General features: G+C 48.8%; 1 protein-coding gene across 2 annotated transcripts in view; it reads right to left on the bottom strand.

Moving 5' to 3' along the window:
- Nucleotides 1–15,232, bottom strand: part of KLHL3 (kelch like family member 3) — a 59,236-nt gene extending 44,004 nt beyond the window's left edge. The window contains exons 1-2 of one of the 2 annotated variants that reach the window (XM_050312286.1): nucleotides 14,082–15,232; nucleotides 6,167–6,232 (exon numbers count right to left, since the gene is read on the bottom strand). In XM_050312286.1, coding sequence (XP_050168243.1) covers nucleotides 6,167–6,232; nucleotides 14,082–14,860 — 845 coding nt within the window. In that variant the 5' untranslated portion in view covers nucleotides 14,861–15,232. Of the gene's footprint in view, nucleotides 1–1,759; nucleotides 1,900–6,166; nucleotides 6,233–14,081 lie in introns of those variants that run through there. The other variant, XM_050312285.1, reaches the window with a different exon arrangement.
- Between the last annotated feature and the right edge of the window lie 1,208 nt (nucleotides 15,233–16,440).

Here is a 16,440-nt window from a genome sequence, read left to right as displayed (position 1 = left end):
AATCATTCCTCACTTCCAGAGGCAGAGAACGTGCTGATGGGGACAGTCCTTGGTGCCCTAAAAACAGATGGTCTGGAAAAACAGGATAAGGCAAAATAATCCAGGTACTTTCCGCGGTGACTTTTTCACTGCTGTATTCCCAGCAAAAGGAGACCATTGCTGGTAACCATCAAAAAAAAAAAGGTAATAAGCAACAGTGCCAAGGATGAGCCCAGCCTGGGGTATCAAAATAGCTCTGCTCCACTTCCTCAAATACAGACTCACTCATATAAATAAAGGGAAAAAAAGAAGGAAATCCCATTCCACGAGCTGGCATCTAGCATGACAAACTAAGATTTCAAGGCACTTAAAGTAACTGATACCTGGATTAATATCCAGAGGTGGTTGTTCACACCCCTAGAGGAAGCAGAAGCCCTACAATGTAATTTAGAGGGAAATGTGGCAGGATGAAAGTTTTGTTTTGCACATTATATACACAAACAATGGTATTACTTGAGTCACAGAAGGGTAGAAAGCTGCCCTTTGGAGCTTGGAAAACAACTCCCACAGGCTGCTGTGAATGTTTTGCCACAACAGAAGGAAAATTTCCAGAATTTGGGGGTTGACTCCAGTCTAATTTTCCAATGCATCATATTTAAACAAAACTTCTGTCAAGCCCTGATGATCAGTCCTACCAGCAGGTCAAGCCCCCTCACTGTTCCCCACTCACTGCAAGGTCACCAGCACAAAAGGAAGCACCCAGCATATCCTGTTTTTAAAAAAATATTGCAAAAAAACACACACCCAAACTGGCTTAATGTTTAGTTTGAAGCAGCACAAGAAGCTGCCAAAGGCACCTGACAGAGGGGAAGAACAAGGGCAGAGCTGAAACACTGAACGTCTCCCTGGATCCGTGAGGTCCCTGAGCAGCAATAACATCTTTTATGGGTTCAGCGGGCATTAGGTCGACTGTGTAAACACTTCTGCAGATTTTGGAGCAGAATAGCTGCCTTGCTGGAAATTAAGTCTATATGGCCCAGCTACCGTGGGAGGGAGCCGGGGGATCCCCTGCTCTGCCCTAACACCCGGCAGGGCACGGCTTCCACACACGCAGGCAAGAAAACCGACCCCCAGAGGCTCCACAGCCGTTACAGATTTTCATTCATGACTCAAAAAAGCAGCAAATAGCAGCGGGTCTGTCTTCGGTGGAATGCCGAAGTCGGCTGCCCGAGCTTCCAGCCACAAGCAGGGCAGACACAGACCCGGCGTTTCGCGAGGCACGGCGGCCGCTCAACCCTCCTGCCCGGCATCCCACCCCCCTGCCCGGCATCCCATCCCTCTGCCCGGCATCCCACCCCCTGCCCGGCATCCCACCCCCTGCCCGGCATCCCATCCCCTGCCCGGCATCCCACCCCCTGCCCGGCATCCCACCCCCTGCCCGGCACCTCCATTTTAGCAAACCCCCACCACCACCCCGCGACCTGCCTCCGTCATCTCCTTAATTCACACCCGAAACACATCCCACGGAAACCCCTCCGCTGCCTCGCCGCGGGCACACGGGGCGACACCGCCTGTCACCATGACATTGCAACATCCAGGAATAGCTCGGCGGGCGCCCATCGCAGGCGGCATTCCTGCAAGCGGGAAGCAGGAGGAGGAGGGGGGATCCCCTCCGGCCGCGTCCCGCGCAGCGCTCCCCACCCCGCGGAAGGTGCGCTCCCGGTGCATCCCCATCCCCACCTCCATCCCCGGGCGCGTACAAAGGGTCGGCGGTACCCACCTCTCGTCCTCCATGGTGCGGGGCGGCGGCGGGGCCGGCTCAGCGCCCCGGGCCCGGCATGGCTGCGAGCAGAGCCCCCGCCCCGGGCCGCTTCCTGCGGGAGGGAGCGGAGCGCTGCGAGCCGGGCGCGCCCCGCCGCCCGCACCGCACCGACTGCGGCCCCGCCGCCGCCTCCCGCAGCCCCCTCCCTCCTCCCTCCCTCCCTGCCTCCCTCCCCGGCGGGGCTTGCGAGCGTCTCCGGGCAACGGCGGCGCCACCCCGCACGGCCCCGCACCGCCCCGCACGGCCCCGCACCGCCCCGAGCCGGCCCCGCACCGCCCCGAGCCGGCCCCGCACCGCCCCGAGCCGGAGCAGCCCCCGCGCCGCTGGCGGAGGGACGAGCGGGGCGGCCCAAAAGCGCCTCAGTGCCCGCGATGTGCGGGGCCGGAGGAAAAGTTTCAGTGGCTGAGCACCGGCACCGTCTCCAGGAAGGACAGGGTGCCAGCCCCGAAAAGTGTCCCCACAGCTTCCAGTTCCCCAATTTATCAAAACCTCACAGTCCTTTGTGCAATCCACCGGGCCAAATACACCCTGCACAGGCAGTAAGGGTCCTTCTGAACTGCAGGTGCTGTTTAGCCTAAAGCACTGAACTAAATCACATTTGCCCTTTTTATTACAACTGGTACTTGATGCAGAGGCTTTGATATGAAGCTTTTTTTCGCCTCTCATTTTATTAAGAGGATTTTTCAGCTGTGCTCTGTAACAGTGAGGCCCTAGAGATTAATTGTAATAAAGACAAGAAACAGTTGCTTTCTTCGTTACTTTTCCATTCACAAAATGTTTTCATGCAAAAGAAAGAGGTAAGTATCAAGAGATTTCTCTTGCTAAGATGCCATTTCATCTCTTTTGTAAATAAAATTACCTTCCTCTTCTATGTTTCTCCTCAAGCCATGTCCCCAGCCTAAGTTTATACATCTTTTAAAATGTATCAGCAATGATGGTTGAACAGATGCAATTGCAGCTTCCATAGGAGGTTTTCAAAAGTCAGTCATCACCCTCATTCTTCAGATAAGAAAACTTAACACACCTGAAACTTTAAGGACATTATCAAAGTCACGTGGGGAATGGAGACACCAGAGTCCTGTTGTTTAAACACTGCTTGGCAGCCTCCCCATAGACAGAAGAAATACAGATAAAGCCATGAAGTCAAACCTCACACAGGATTTGGGCAAAATTCCTTCATTTTCACGTCAGAATCCTGTTAAGCTATCATTTTAACACACCCAAATCCTCAAGGACTTCCCAGTGGCCAGCCTTACACACTTGATGCACAACATGCAAAACTGCAAGATACGAGCTCAAACTAGAGGAAAAAGAACTATACTAAAAATAGTAGAATTTACCTCAAAAATGAGGGCTAAGGCTTGTTTCCATTGAGTAAGTCCCTCAGTAATCATAAAAAGTCCAGAGACAAGAGCAGGTCCTGAAATTGCTGCAAAGTGCCTGTGTATTTTTATTAACACATAGTTTTTCAGTAACAAAATATTAAGCTTTTACCATAAAAATCTACATCTCACTCCAGTCAACGTGGGAGTTAAGAGCCAAAATTGCACCAAACCAGCAATACTCTGTTATGTGCATTGACCCACTGGCTTGTGTACCATTGGATTCTACAACAACAGAAAGGTAAATCCCAGTGACAGACAAGAGTAAACCAGTAAATAGTCCTTGCTGAAATAGGACAAAAACATGTCCCAGTAATCAGAGATTATCTTTAGAGCAGCCTTGCAAAATAATCATGACTGGGTAACAATCCCAAGACAGAAACTTCTTGCTTGTTTTTAAGTGCAAAGATTGGTCTCCTGAAAAAGCATCCAGCTAAAAGGAATAAGTAACACCTGATGGGTGGAATTTTTCCAGCCTCTTTCAAAAATTCCTAGTCCCAAGTAGTCCTAAATTCCTCCTACATCTAACCTACCTTCAACCACTGACAATCATGTAACTGCTGCTCAGAGTAGAAAGGTCCACAGAGCTCCTGTTCCAGCCAGTCCCACCATCCCTTGGCCCAATAAAACCTTTCCAGATTCCTGCAACAATCTTCAGATCTACAGTGGAAGACCAAACCCCCCAATTCCAACGAGCCACAGGGAGAGGACAGCAAAGCATTGCCAGTGTCCCCATGGCAGCAAGGAATTTCTTCAATAAAAATGGCAGGAAGGGAGGGAATAAAAACAATTCCTGCCAATCTGATCCAAAACTACCCACTGGCCTTAAGTCCAGCAGCTGGTTTAGCCCTGAGGTTGTAAGAAAAGGACATTGAGTGCTGACAAGAATTTAATTCTGTGAAGAGCCCCAATACATTTGGAAAACATCCTGCCAATCTCCACAGCTTCTGCAGAATGCAAACCTCATCAAAGGGGGAAAAACCCTTCCCAGCTCTGCAAGGCCAGCTGCAAGAGTTGCATCTTCTCAGCCTAAATTATTCTTCAACCTGTTGGGTTTTTTTAAAGGCATATACATATATATTTAGATATTTATATAATTAGGTAAATATATGTTTATATATATACATACATTTTTATTAATGTATACAATAATATATATATATTTATCTTTGAGTGACCAAGCTGATCTGACCCTGAAGCTGGTTCTGTTTTAAGGGGTGTTTGAACCAGATCATCTCCAGAAGTCCCTTCCAACTAAACTTATTTTGTCATTCTAATTAAGTATTCATTTAGAGAGACCTGCATTTAGACCACATGTTTTCTGGGAAAAGGTCCTTTAAGGAAATTAATATAAGAAAAGCAATATAAGGTGTCTTGAAATAGCTGCTTTGGTATCTCCTGGGTGAATTGAAGTCACTCAGAGGTGGTGCTCAGGTACTGCCCTGGCTCCCAAAGGACCAGGAGAGAAGTCCTGAAGGCACCTGCTGCCCAACCAGTGCTCAAATTCAGAGCAGGCTCTCACATCACAACCAAAACAGCAGCTGAAATTTACCTACTGCAGCAACTCCCAGGGATTCAGGTTATCACCAGGCTCAAAAGGAAGCTCTAGGAGACCTTCTAGGTGAGGACCTTCCGAGAGCTGGCATCAGTGATGATCTGGCAGCTGAAGGAGCAGGACACTCCAGAAGCACTGTTTTCTAAGCGTGATTCACATAGCAGAGGGCTGGAGCACCTCCCCAGCACCGTCCCCTCGGGATCCCTCCCCAGGCGGAGATGCTGCAGGAGCCACCGGCATCTCCAGAGGAGCTCCGGACTGTTGCCCTCTGCTGGTGCACGTCCCCTTCCCACACTCCCGCCTGCCACTCCTACAAAAATAGTACTTTTATTCCAACAGCTTCATAATAACCACCCTTAGAGTAAAAACCCCTGCTCATTTTCACCAAAAAACTACTGCTCACCCTACACAGCAGGAACCCACGTCCTTCCTGCTGCTCCTCTGACTCTTCCCTGCAGCCTCAGCCACGGATGTCACCCGCAGTCACCTGTGGCAGAGGCACAGACTTCCTGCCCTGCAGTCATATTATGTATTTATCAGAAACCCACAGGAAGATTTGCTGGTAGATTTTATCGTTTAGAATGGAGCGCTCAAAAGGGAAAAAAAAAACATAAAAAACCAGTATTCAGGAAGAAAGCTGTAAAAACAACTGTTGTGGGTGCTGGAGCAAAGGCAAAGGCTGGTGTTCAGATGCCTAAATGTCAGCAAGTCTCTCTGCCTCTCCTCAGATTCTGTCTCTCTACTGAAGTGTACAGTTCTCACCACAGGCTGAACATGTGGACTTGAGAAAAAGCTTAGGGCTTTGGTCCAAAAAGTGGGATTTTTTTTTCCCCCAAAATTTTTTGCATAAAATATCATTTTAATGTGATTCTTTGTCTTTAAAAATATAACACTTAATTCTTCCACTACTACCTTCTGTAATAAGGGGAAATTGCCCATGTGCTTCATGAAGATGTATGGCTTAATTAACATTTGTATACTGTAACTCAGAGACACCAGCACAAAGAAACCTATTCTCATTCAGGATCTCACAACCACAACCCAAGTCTCTTCACTATTATTCCCTGTACACTCATTGCTTTGCTGTCTTCTTGAAATTTTTTTAAATATTTGATTTCTTGTTCTTTGCAAAAGCCAAGAAACACAGTCCACCACCCCTGCGTGGTAACACAACCTGCTGCAATACCAGCACAAATCATGCACCTGTCACACACAAACATTTAGGCAAGGTTGTTTCTGCAGGCACATTATTTTACCTGAACAGCAAAAGCTGTTTCAGGCAGCATGTCTTCCCCAGAGGTAACAGAGTGCCCTTCATTATCCTGTTTGGTATTTTATGGACAAACCCCTTTTTCTGCCCCATCTCCATAGCATATTCAGGGTGGGAACGGTATGTAAAGGGCTCAGCTCGGGTTTCTGTTCACTTACTGGACTTTTGTGGTGTGTTTTTCAGGGCTCAGCTTTCCCATCCTCTCATCCAGGCAGAAGTGCACCCTGTGAGGGAAGAAAAAACACACTTTGAGAAGGCATCAGGGTGCATGTTGGCATCAGCTCATTGCAACACTTTTGGAATGGAGCAGCACCAGCAATGAAACAAGCCCAGCTCCTCCTTCCCAAGGTGATTGTTTCTCAACTCCCTCTCATCTGACTCCCCAATACACCGAAAACAGGAGCTCCCCGTTGCCACCAGCTGCACACAAACTCATGGCAACATTTCCAAAACACACGTGCTGCTGATTCACCACCAAGCTCGTGCCTCAAAGAAGCTGTAAGAGTCAAACTGATGGTGCAGAGTGGAAGCCCAGACTCGGGCTGGTGCTGGGTGAGGAAAAGCAAACTCCCCACACAGCATCTAAATGATGTAATTAGAGGAAAATAATTCGCCTGCTTTTAAGACTGCAGGAAATAACAGACAGGTGGGCTTAAAGGGAAAGGCACAGCAAGGCACACCAGGTCATTGACTCAACGAGCTGGAACTCCTGGGGATCTCTCTTTTCCAGGATACATCTCCATGAAAACAACAGTAAAAAGCTGGCACTCCTCTTGCAGAACGCACTTTGCTGCACATGCTGTGCAAGGGGCATCAGCAATCACAACCACAACCACCCTGCAGTCCTGTAGTGCTCTCAGGAGAGAAATCCTGAATTTGCCATCAGGATCCAAAGGAGCTCTCTCCAGTAAAGGGAGCATCATTATTCCAGCAGTGGTGGACAGAAAACAACTAAACAAGCCCAAATGAAGTCCCACAGTGAAGGACTTTGGCCAAATCTGTCACCCAGTAAACTTAACAGTTTACTAAAATCTGAAGAGGTACTAGATAACCACAAGGAGGGAAGTGGGAATTTAACTTTAGAGATCTTTCACAACACTGCCACAGGAACAGCCAACGAGCCAGAAAACAGAGGACATCCCTACTGAGGAGGGAGGGGACCTGGAGGATGAAACAGGAGTAAACTCTTTCAAAACACAGCTGATAGTGCCGTGCTTGTATACAATAAGCAGGTAAGCACAGCCTCCCCCCAGGGCCATGCCCTGCCCATGCTGCAATCTGTTCATCAGGGTGTTTGGCTGGGAGAGGAGGCTTCCCACTGGAGCTGTGTCAGTGTGCAGCAAAGAAAACAAGATTATTGATCCACAGAGAACAAGTAAAAAGCACGTGAACCTCCAATCCCAAACACCACTCGTGCATTTTATCTAGCACTGTTTTAATCCAAATCCGTGCTGGAAACAGGGACAGAACTCCTGATCTTTCTTCTCCCCACTCAGTGCCTGAAGTGACTACACTCATCCTTCCTTCCCCCCCTAGAGGTTTTGTAGAAAGCAAATTTTCTCACAGAATAGAAAAACTCCATTACAAAGCTACAGAAATCAACAAAAGTTACAGAAATGACAGAAGAGACTGAGATTATATTCATCTTTTATATTGACTAGATTACAGCCTAAGAGTGTGTTTTCAGATGTCTACCTTTGCATGTCTTTCACTTCAACAAGCATTCCCGGGAGAGAGGGGCTTCTGTGAGACAAACCACTTGGCAATTCCATGGTACAAAGTAGCATTTGAACAAATTAAGCATTCTCAGATTTTTCAGCTCGTTCTGCTTCTAAGGAATTTTTCTGCAATGTGAATCAGTGATTTGTACTTCGATGGCGGTGAGCAAATATGCATCTTGACACATTTCCAGCTAGAAACGTAATCCCCTTCTAAATTGGCATCGATTCCTTACTGCATTACTCATGAAAAGAGATATTTTTAGTAGTTTGATGAATATAATATGTACCAAAATTGCACAGAGCTCAACACAGTCCAATTTTTTTTTTTTTCAGAGCTGTTCTTTCAGATCTGTGTTATTTTCCACTTGCAAAAGCATTTAGGAATGAAACTGTCCGCATCATGCTAAGAGGGTCGATATCCAGATGCCTCAGACAGATGGCATTATTAGTCTGCCTGGGCTTGACATCTCGTTTTCAAAGTTAAGGAGCTTTGCTTACTTGGATGGTTGACAATCTGAGAATAACCCCAGCTCCAAGCTCCACATTTACACCAACAGCAACGCTGCAGCTTTGCCCAACAGACCTGGAGCAAACAAAGTTACACCAAAATTAACCACAATGAGAACACACTTGAAAAAATACTCTTTAGAATTCCTACTGGTAAAGGACAAACCATGGACAGAGAACTGGACTTGAATTTTATTTTTTATGCTGGCTGTTCTTGTTTTGTTTTTTTCTTTTTGAACTGTTCCATCTTTTTAGCTGTTCAGTCTATTGAGTAGATAGAGCTACAGGAAACAGAAAAATCTGAAGAATGTCTCTTCTGCACTGAACTATAGCTTTATAGCTCTTTTTCTTACAGTGTTCCCACTACCCATTTTCCCAGCAAGATGTTTTTAAGGGGAATATAAATATGATTAAAACACTCTGAGAACCACACAAACAAGAGGTATCAGTTCAAAAACTACTATTCCCTCCCATTTATATGTAACAGAAATTGATGAGAGTTCTGGGAGCTGAGAAGGTAAAAAGACTCGGATTTGTCAAAGGAACATCAAGGAGGAAAGCACCCAGCTCCATCAGCCCCTTTACAAGTACTAGCTACAGAGGTAAAGGACAGAAAATTCCTAGAGAGAAATACATAGCAGAGAGACTTTCAGCCTGTTATGAGAAATACACATCTGACACTCATCAACAGTTGTACTTACATTACAGCACAAATAAATACTCATTAAGGTAGGTGGAAGTAGAGGTAATGTCTGTGTGTACACATACACATGGCAGAAATAATAGAGTAGTAACACTTCAATAGACCTAAAAAATGCCCATCAACAAAAGCAAACAGTGCTTGTCCAGGCTGGCTCAGATCTCCCTGTGGTGTGCTTGCATCGTGAAATACATTTTCAAGTGAAGCAGGGATATAACTGTTTTATTCATTTAAGACACACAAAAATAACAAGCAGAAAACTCATCCTTGAGGGATGCATACACCAGATCACAGAATCAATTATGCAAAACATGTTAAATAACCCATTTTGTAAACCACACCTTTGGCTAAGGTGAAAGACTGAAATTTTGGGTGTTACACTTTCAATCACCTAACATTAATCCAAGATATTATGCACACTTTGACAAAGGTACTGAAAATGCCTTCTTCCTAAGTGCTCTGGAAGCCAAGGTCTGGAACAATGTAAACCACAGAAATGTGGTACCAACTGTTGATTATGTGATAAACACTAATCCATAACAGCCACAACAGGACAGGCAATCCTAATCTAAAGGCTTGGCTAAGCTGCCTTCTATCAGGAAACCAACCCTCTCCCCGACAAAACCCCGCTGTCACAGAGCACACTGTGCTCTGTTCGCTGCCTGCACGTCAGAGGGGTGTCCTTCAGGTTATTTCTTAGAGATTAATTAACAATTTAAGCCAAACTTTTGCATTTTTGAGAATGAACATTCGGAGGCACACAGAAAAAAGCAGCTGCTCTGTTTTCAGACTTGAATGGGAGGTTGGGGTCCTCAGCACCGTTACAGATCAGACCCTTTCCAGCAGGAGTAGGAATGCCATTATTTTGGGACAACAGGATCAGCTGACAGGGCAGGATAACAAACCAGTGTTCTGATCTGCACCATCCACTTAGGTCTTTCAACACTAAATGAAGCAAAATTTGCTTTATAGAAGGGATCTAAGTTGGGGGAGGGGGAAGCACACCATAAAGCATTTGAGAACTTGGAATTTTTAGACATCTTAAATATTTCTGCTTCACAGGTTGTTAAGTACACGTTCAGAAGTACCTGACAGACTTCAGGCACCTCCTGTCAGTGCCCAGCTCTGCACATCCCAATCTCCTGCAGCTCTGGGCTCCTGTGAGTGGAGCTGAGAGCCCCAGAGCCAGCGCTGGAGCCTGAACTGCAGCTGCTCAACTCGCAGCTATTGCAACACCCAACACAAACCCCAAAGCTTGCTCAGCTCTGGAGGGCAGGGGTTGTCCACCCAAGCACACTACAGAGCCTGTAGGGCAAGACACAGCTTTTATTCTGCAAGTCTGTCACACTGTCAGTGACCCACAGAGATTTGCTGCCACTGAAGCTGTTCTAAAAACCACCTTTTCATCACCTACCGTAAAACAAACACGTGGGAGGTACTTCCACCGACTTGTGCAAGTGTCATTACATTATGTATGCAGGTGTTTCAGCACGTTTTCTTTTAATGCAGTAGAAGCCAGTGTTATAAAAGTGTGAATTAGGCTAATTTTATTAGCCAAATAAAACATACAAGTCATACAAGAAGCAGAATCAAGAACAAATTATACTTTAGAGCAGACATGAACACCCACTGCTGTTAAAAAACTACATGGACATCACAACACAGTCTGAAAAGTTTGGTTTGGGAAACTTCTTTTTGGTCATGCAGATTACAAAAATAAAAAGAACTTCTGTGTTTTAAGAAAACTACCGCACTTTTACTTTATTAAATGCTAGAAATAAACCAGTTGCTCTCATTGTTCTATTTCTCACAGGTGACACCAGCACAATCCAGTATTCGGCTCTGAACAGAAGGTCATTAAATTACTGAGATAATTTCAGACATAGGGACTTCAGAACTCAACTACAAACTAAGGGACAGCAAACTAAAGTTACTTTATTTCTATCTCCGAGACCATCCTAAAGCAACTGTGAAGTCACAAACTTTTACATGCCAGCTCTAACACCTCATTTCATCTCAGTTCTTCCCACACACCTCTGTGAAGACAAATCCACCCAGGAGGGCAGAAAATCATTAAATACCTTTAAATAAATAAGCAAGGCTTTATCAACAAATCTGGTTACCAGGAACTGTATTAGGAACAGCTCTGTTATTCAAAGGCAGTCTCTAAGTCACTGTGTCTTTAATGCTACCCAATACAGATCTGCATCTTTCTACACTCCAGGGTGCGTCCCAGCACAGCTGCCCCAAGTGCCTCTCCAACATCACCTGCAGTGTCAGAAGTTCTTGCTCCAGAGAGACCAGAGGTCAGAGCAGAGCAAATGCCACTTACTCGAGACACCACAGAACACTGGTAAACAGGTGACAACCTTTTCAGGGAGAGACAAGGCATTCCCAAACACAGGTGCAATTTCTGGGATCAGCTCTCAGCAGACTTGAGTCCTACAAGGACTATTGCACAGAGACAACCGAACAGCACATTGATCAGTACAAGGGTTCCCAAACTGTCAGATTTCACACACAAAGTCACTCTTTTTAAAAGACTACTCGTTTCTAGTATCAAACATATTCTGCCACAGCACGTAACACCTGAGAATCCCATAAAGCTGTAGTTGGTGCACAAACCTTTACCTTCCCGAGTCAAATGACAAGCCACACCACAACAATGAATTTAACCATTTCTCTCCAAACCAGGCTGTTCCTTGACAAGGTTAAAGCAACTTACCACTATGAGGGACTAAATCACACCCTCACAACAGAGGCTAACAAGCTTTTGAGACAAGAAAAATTACAGCATAGTTGCAAATGGCAAGTTATTTGGAACCTATTGATAAAAGCTAAGTTGAGCCAAAGGAACCAGTCCTGCTCTGAGAGTCATAAATGACCACAGTCAAGAAGAAACTCAGCTCTTGGTTTAAATCCTGATACCAAAAGGTTGCCCTGTTTATTTAAGCACAGGTCTTTAAGCTGATGCAGTTTCAACTTCTAACAGCAACAGAAAGACTCATTTCAATTAAAATCAGCACCAGATTCAATTGACAACAAACAGCAACAGTACCTTGAAATTCCCTGCGAAATCCTTCAGCCCAGAAGCACAAAGCCCTAGACACTTAACTTCCCACTGGGATCAGTGGGAATCACATGCCTAATATCTTGCATTTCTGGAGCAAAGCAGAGAGCAGGTTTTACGATGCAGTCCCATGAAGCATCAGCATAAATGTCTAAGTGCTCAGAAACCTGAAGTCAAAGCAACTTTGTACTTTTGGAATCCATGCCCCGTGTCATATATACTCTCACTCAAGCACATAAGGAATTCAAATCTTTTATTTGATATCCATAAACCCATAAACGTTGCTATTCTATATTTCTATGCAGGAAGGCAGTTTTCCCCTAAAACATTACGCTTTTTAATAAACAACAAACTTTAATTCTATTGCGTGAAAGGGCTACAAATATACATTTGTTAATCAAGCAGACTACACAGATATTTTTTGCTTTACAACTGGCACCTAAGTTGCTGGTACACTTGCTGGCTCAGTTCTCAGAGCACTTTGCCCACTGAGTTTAGATTACTACTTTCTGAAATATGGGCAACTGCAATTATTATCAAAAATAATTACGTGCTGAGGCAGGTATTGCAAATCCATTCCTTCTTTTTTTCGTTTTTTTTCCCAGTCAGTACTCACAGAGCCCACCTTTATTCACTTGCAGATGTCACTGCACTCTACACCAGTCGATCTGGTGGCATAAAATGACTTTCAAAAGCCTGGTTAGCAAACCAGTTTTGTTCCCCCCTCGCCCCGGTTTTAAGGAAGCCCACAGCACGGAGCTGCCATCCCGACAGCAGATGGAGCTGCGAGAATTCGCCGGGAAGTTTAAGGAAGGACAATAGTCCCGAGTGAAAAAGTCTGTTAACCCGGTACTATGAAAACAAGGACGTGTCAAATAGAAGGGACAAATGTCGACCCTTTCCCTGGAAGGAATCACACACAGGCAAACCCAGAAGAGGACTTGAAAACTAAGCAATCGGAAATTCTGAACATTTTATATGAATGAAGCACATGCTTAACACAAACTATTTCTTCAAAACTACACAGTACATACGTTGATGGAGAAGTCCTATAGGAAAAAAAAATTGACCAACCATGTCAGCACGTCAAACTGCCTAGTACAAGATGGTGGATGCACACAAACTAAGTGAGAACGAGTAATTTAAAAAACAGACCACATCCACGGATTAGTACTTCAAAAATTTCTCTGTCAAGTGTCTGAAAGCCACTAGCAAAAAAGTCAGTTAGGACCTTTACCGGCAACAAAATATTTACTCTAAGTACACAAAGGTTTTTAAAGCAGAAGAACACTTGCTTCAAACCTAGAAAAGCCTGAAAACCGTACGGAATTGATCCTAGGAAAAAAAATTAGACGTGTAAAGGTCAATGAACACAATGATTTATTTAAAAAATAAAAAACGTAAAAACCATTTTTTTTCCTCCTTTACAGAAATGTTAAAAGTCAGTCATGGGATCCGAGTAGCTTTTGTAGAAAAAAACGTAGTAGCCAGGTACCCAGTCCTTACAACAAAGGAAATTCCCACCCCATCCCTCCCCAGTTTTTACTCCAGATCAGCAAGACACTTCCCACCCCGCACCCCCCCAAAAAAAAAAAACAAATGAAAACAAGACATTTTTCGTTGCTAGTATAAAAACGACCAAGGTCCAAGTAATAATAAAAAAATAGAGTCCATCAATGACTGTAACACAAAGTATGTGTATGTGGGGCCCAGTCCATCTTCAGAGAGAACGAAGTGGCACAGGCAGCAGAGGCGACCCTCAGGGGGCATTTAGGAGCCGCTCCCACAGCAGGGAGGCATTTAAAAGGAGCTGCCGTTCGGCGGGTGAGGGGAGAAACCATCGAGAAGCTGCCCCGTATCGAAGGGAGGGCTCTCCACGCCCCCCTCCTCAATGGGTATGGGCACTCCGAGCTCAGAACGAGCCGCCCCCGTAGCCTCCCCCACCGTAACCTCCTCTGTACGGTCCACTGTTACTGCGGCCCCCCCAGTTGCCGCCCCCTCCTCCACCTCCTCCGCCGCTCTTCATGGGGCCGTAGGAGGACTGGTGCTGGCTGTAGCTGCCGAACCCGCCGTACCCGTTGCCGTAGTCGCCGCCGCCCCCTCCGCCGCCGCCTCCGTAGGACCCTCCGCCGTAGGAGCCGTACCCGCCGCCTCCTCCCCCGCCGTAGCCGCCGTAGCTGTTGTAGCCGCCGCCCCCTTTGGAGAGCCCGTTGTGATCCCGGTTACCGGAGCCGCCGCCGCCCCGGCCCCTTCCTCCTCCCCCTCCTCTGCCTCCCCGCGAGGGTCTGGAGGAGCCGCCGCCGCCCCCGCCCGCCTGGATGTCCTCCTTGGGCACGGCCTTCTTGACCTCCACGCGGTGGCCCTGGATCGGGTGGAACTTGACCACGGCCGCCTTGTCGGCGGCGTCGTGGTTCTGGAAGTAGACGAAGCCGAAGCCGCGCTTTTTCCCGCTCTGCTTGTCGGCGATGATCTCGGCCTTCTCCACGGGGCCGAACTGGCTGAAGTGCTGCACCAGGTCCCCTTCGCCCACGTCCCCCTTGAGGCCGCCCACGAACAGCTTCTTCACCTTGGCGTGCGCGCCGGGCTTGGCCGAGTCCTCCCGGGACACGGCCCGCTTCAGCTCCACCGCGTTCCCGTCCACCGCGTGGGGCGACGCGGCCATGGCGGCGTCCGCCTCCTCCACCGCCGAGTAGGTGACGAAGCCGAAGCAGCGGGAGCGCTTGGTCTGCGGGTTGAGCACGACCACGCAGTCGGTGAGGGTGCCGTAGGCCGCGAAGTGCTCCCGCAGCCCGGCCTCCGTGGTCTGCACGTTCAGCCCGCCGATGAACAGCTTGCACAGCTGCGAGTTCTCCATGCTGCTGCCGCCGCTGCCGCCGCGCCTGGGCCTGGCCCCGAGACTCCTCCTCCTGTTCGGGGGCAGCAGCTCCGGAGGTTTTTTCCCCCCTTGCTCCGTCTTGCCGCCTCTTCCCCCCGCCGCGAGTAGCGCGACCTCAGGGCTGCGGCGGCCGCCGGCGGTGGTGCTGGTGGGTCCCCGGGCGCGGCGCGGCGCCTCCGCTCCCGCCTCAGCGCCCCCTCAGCGCGGTCGGGGCCTCGCCGGTGCCTCCGCTCCCGCCTCAGCGGCCCGGCAGCGCGGTCGGGGCCTCGCCGGTGCCGCCGCTCCCGCGGAAAGGCGGGCGGGGGGTGGGGGCGAGCGCAGGGCGCGCACAAAATGGCGGCGGCGGCTTCTCGGGAGCGCGGCCGGGCCACTGGCGCCCACACAAAGGGGCCGCCGGGAGCCCCGCCCTCCGCGCCCGCCCCCCGCGCCTCCGCGGCCAATGGAAGGGCGCCGCCGGCGCCGCCGACCAATCAGCCCTAAGGAGGCGGGCGAGAGGCGCGACGGACGCGCGCCGCGACCAATCAGAGGGCGCGGCGCCCGTCACAGCTCCCAGGGGGTGCGCCCGTTGACGGGCGGGGCGGGCGGCCAATCGGGGCGCGCGGCGCGGCCCGGCGCGCGCTCCCTCGGCGAGGGGGGTCGCGCGGGAGGGTTTGAAGCGGAGACCGTTGGAGCCCTGAGGGGGGACCCGCGCGGAGCCCCCGGCGGGGACAGAGGGGGAGCCGGCACCGCCGGGCTCGCACAGCGCACAGCGCCGCGTCCTCCCGGCTCTGGGGTGCCCCGGGGTGGGCGGGATCCCGCACCCTCTCTGGGCACGGTCACTGCACGGGAAAGTTCTGCCTCACATTCAGGTGGCCTTTCCCGTGCATCATTTTCTGCCCGTTGTCTCAGGGTCCCATCGCTCGGCACCCCGAGCAGAGCCTGGTCCGTCCTCCTGAGACGCCCCCTTTGGAGGCTGCCAGCCCGGACCCGCCGGCACAGCCCCGCGGGGCTCCGCTGCCTCTGTGTCCCTCGCCTCCCCCTCAGGGCAGCGCGTTCCTCACTCCCCTCCCCTGGGGTTTGTGAGGAAAAAATCTTCACAGAAAAGACTGTCCAGCCCTGGCACAGCTGCCCAGGGCGGTGTTGGGGTCACCGTCCCTGGAGGGATTTAGCAGGAGGGTGGATGTGGCACCTGGGGACACGGGTTGGTGGTGGCCTTGGCAGCGCCGGGGGAACGGTTCGACTCGCTGAGCTGGGAGGGCTTTTCCAACCTAAACCATTCTGCGATTCTTTCTCACTTTTCCAGCTACTGTTTCCTCCCCCCTTTCCCAGTCCTCTTTCCGACTCTGTCACTGCCTCCTCATCCTTAAATCTCTGCAAAGGAGGTATTTTCTCAGAGAAATAATTAGAGTTCAAGGGCATGTGAGCCCTATGAAATTATTAATAGCAAGATCAATTTCCTTTTCTATTTTTTTTTACTTTAATATTACCTTAAACATTGACAACACGAAAACTGCAGCACTACCTTCAAACTTAGTGAATTTTTCACCAGAAACAGGATATTTTTTTTTTGCTCTTATAGC

The sequence above is a fragment of the Myiozetetes cayanensis genome, unplaced genomic scaffold (genome assembly GCF_022539395.1).
Source record: "Myiozetetes cayanensis isolate MyiCay16 unplaced genomic scaffold, myiCay2020 scf17, whole genome shotgun sequence".
NCBI lineage: Eukaryota > Metazoa > Chordata > Aves > Passeriformes > Tyrannidae > Myiozetetes > Myiozetetes cayanensis.
The sequence above is the reverse complement of the archived record's forward strand: the minus strand, read 5'-3'. Positions and strand labels throughout refer to the sequence as shown.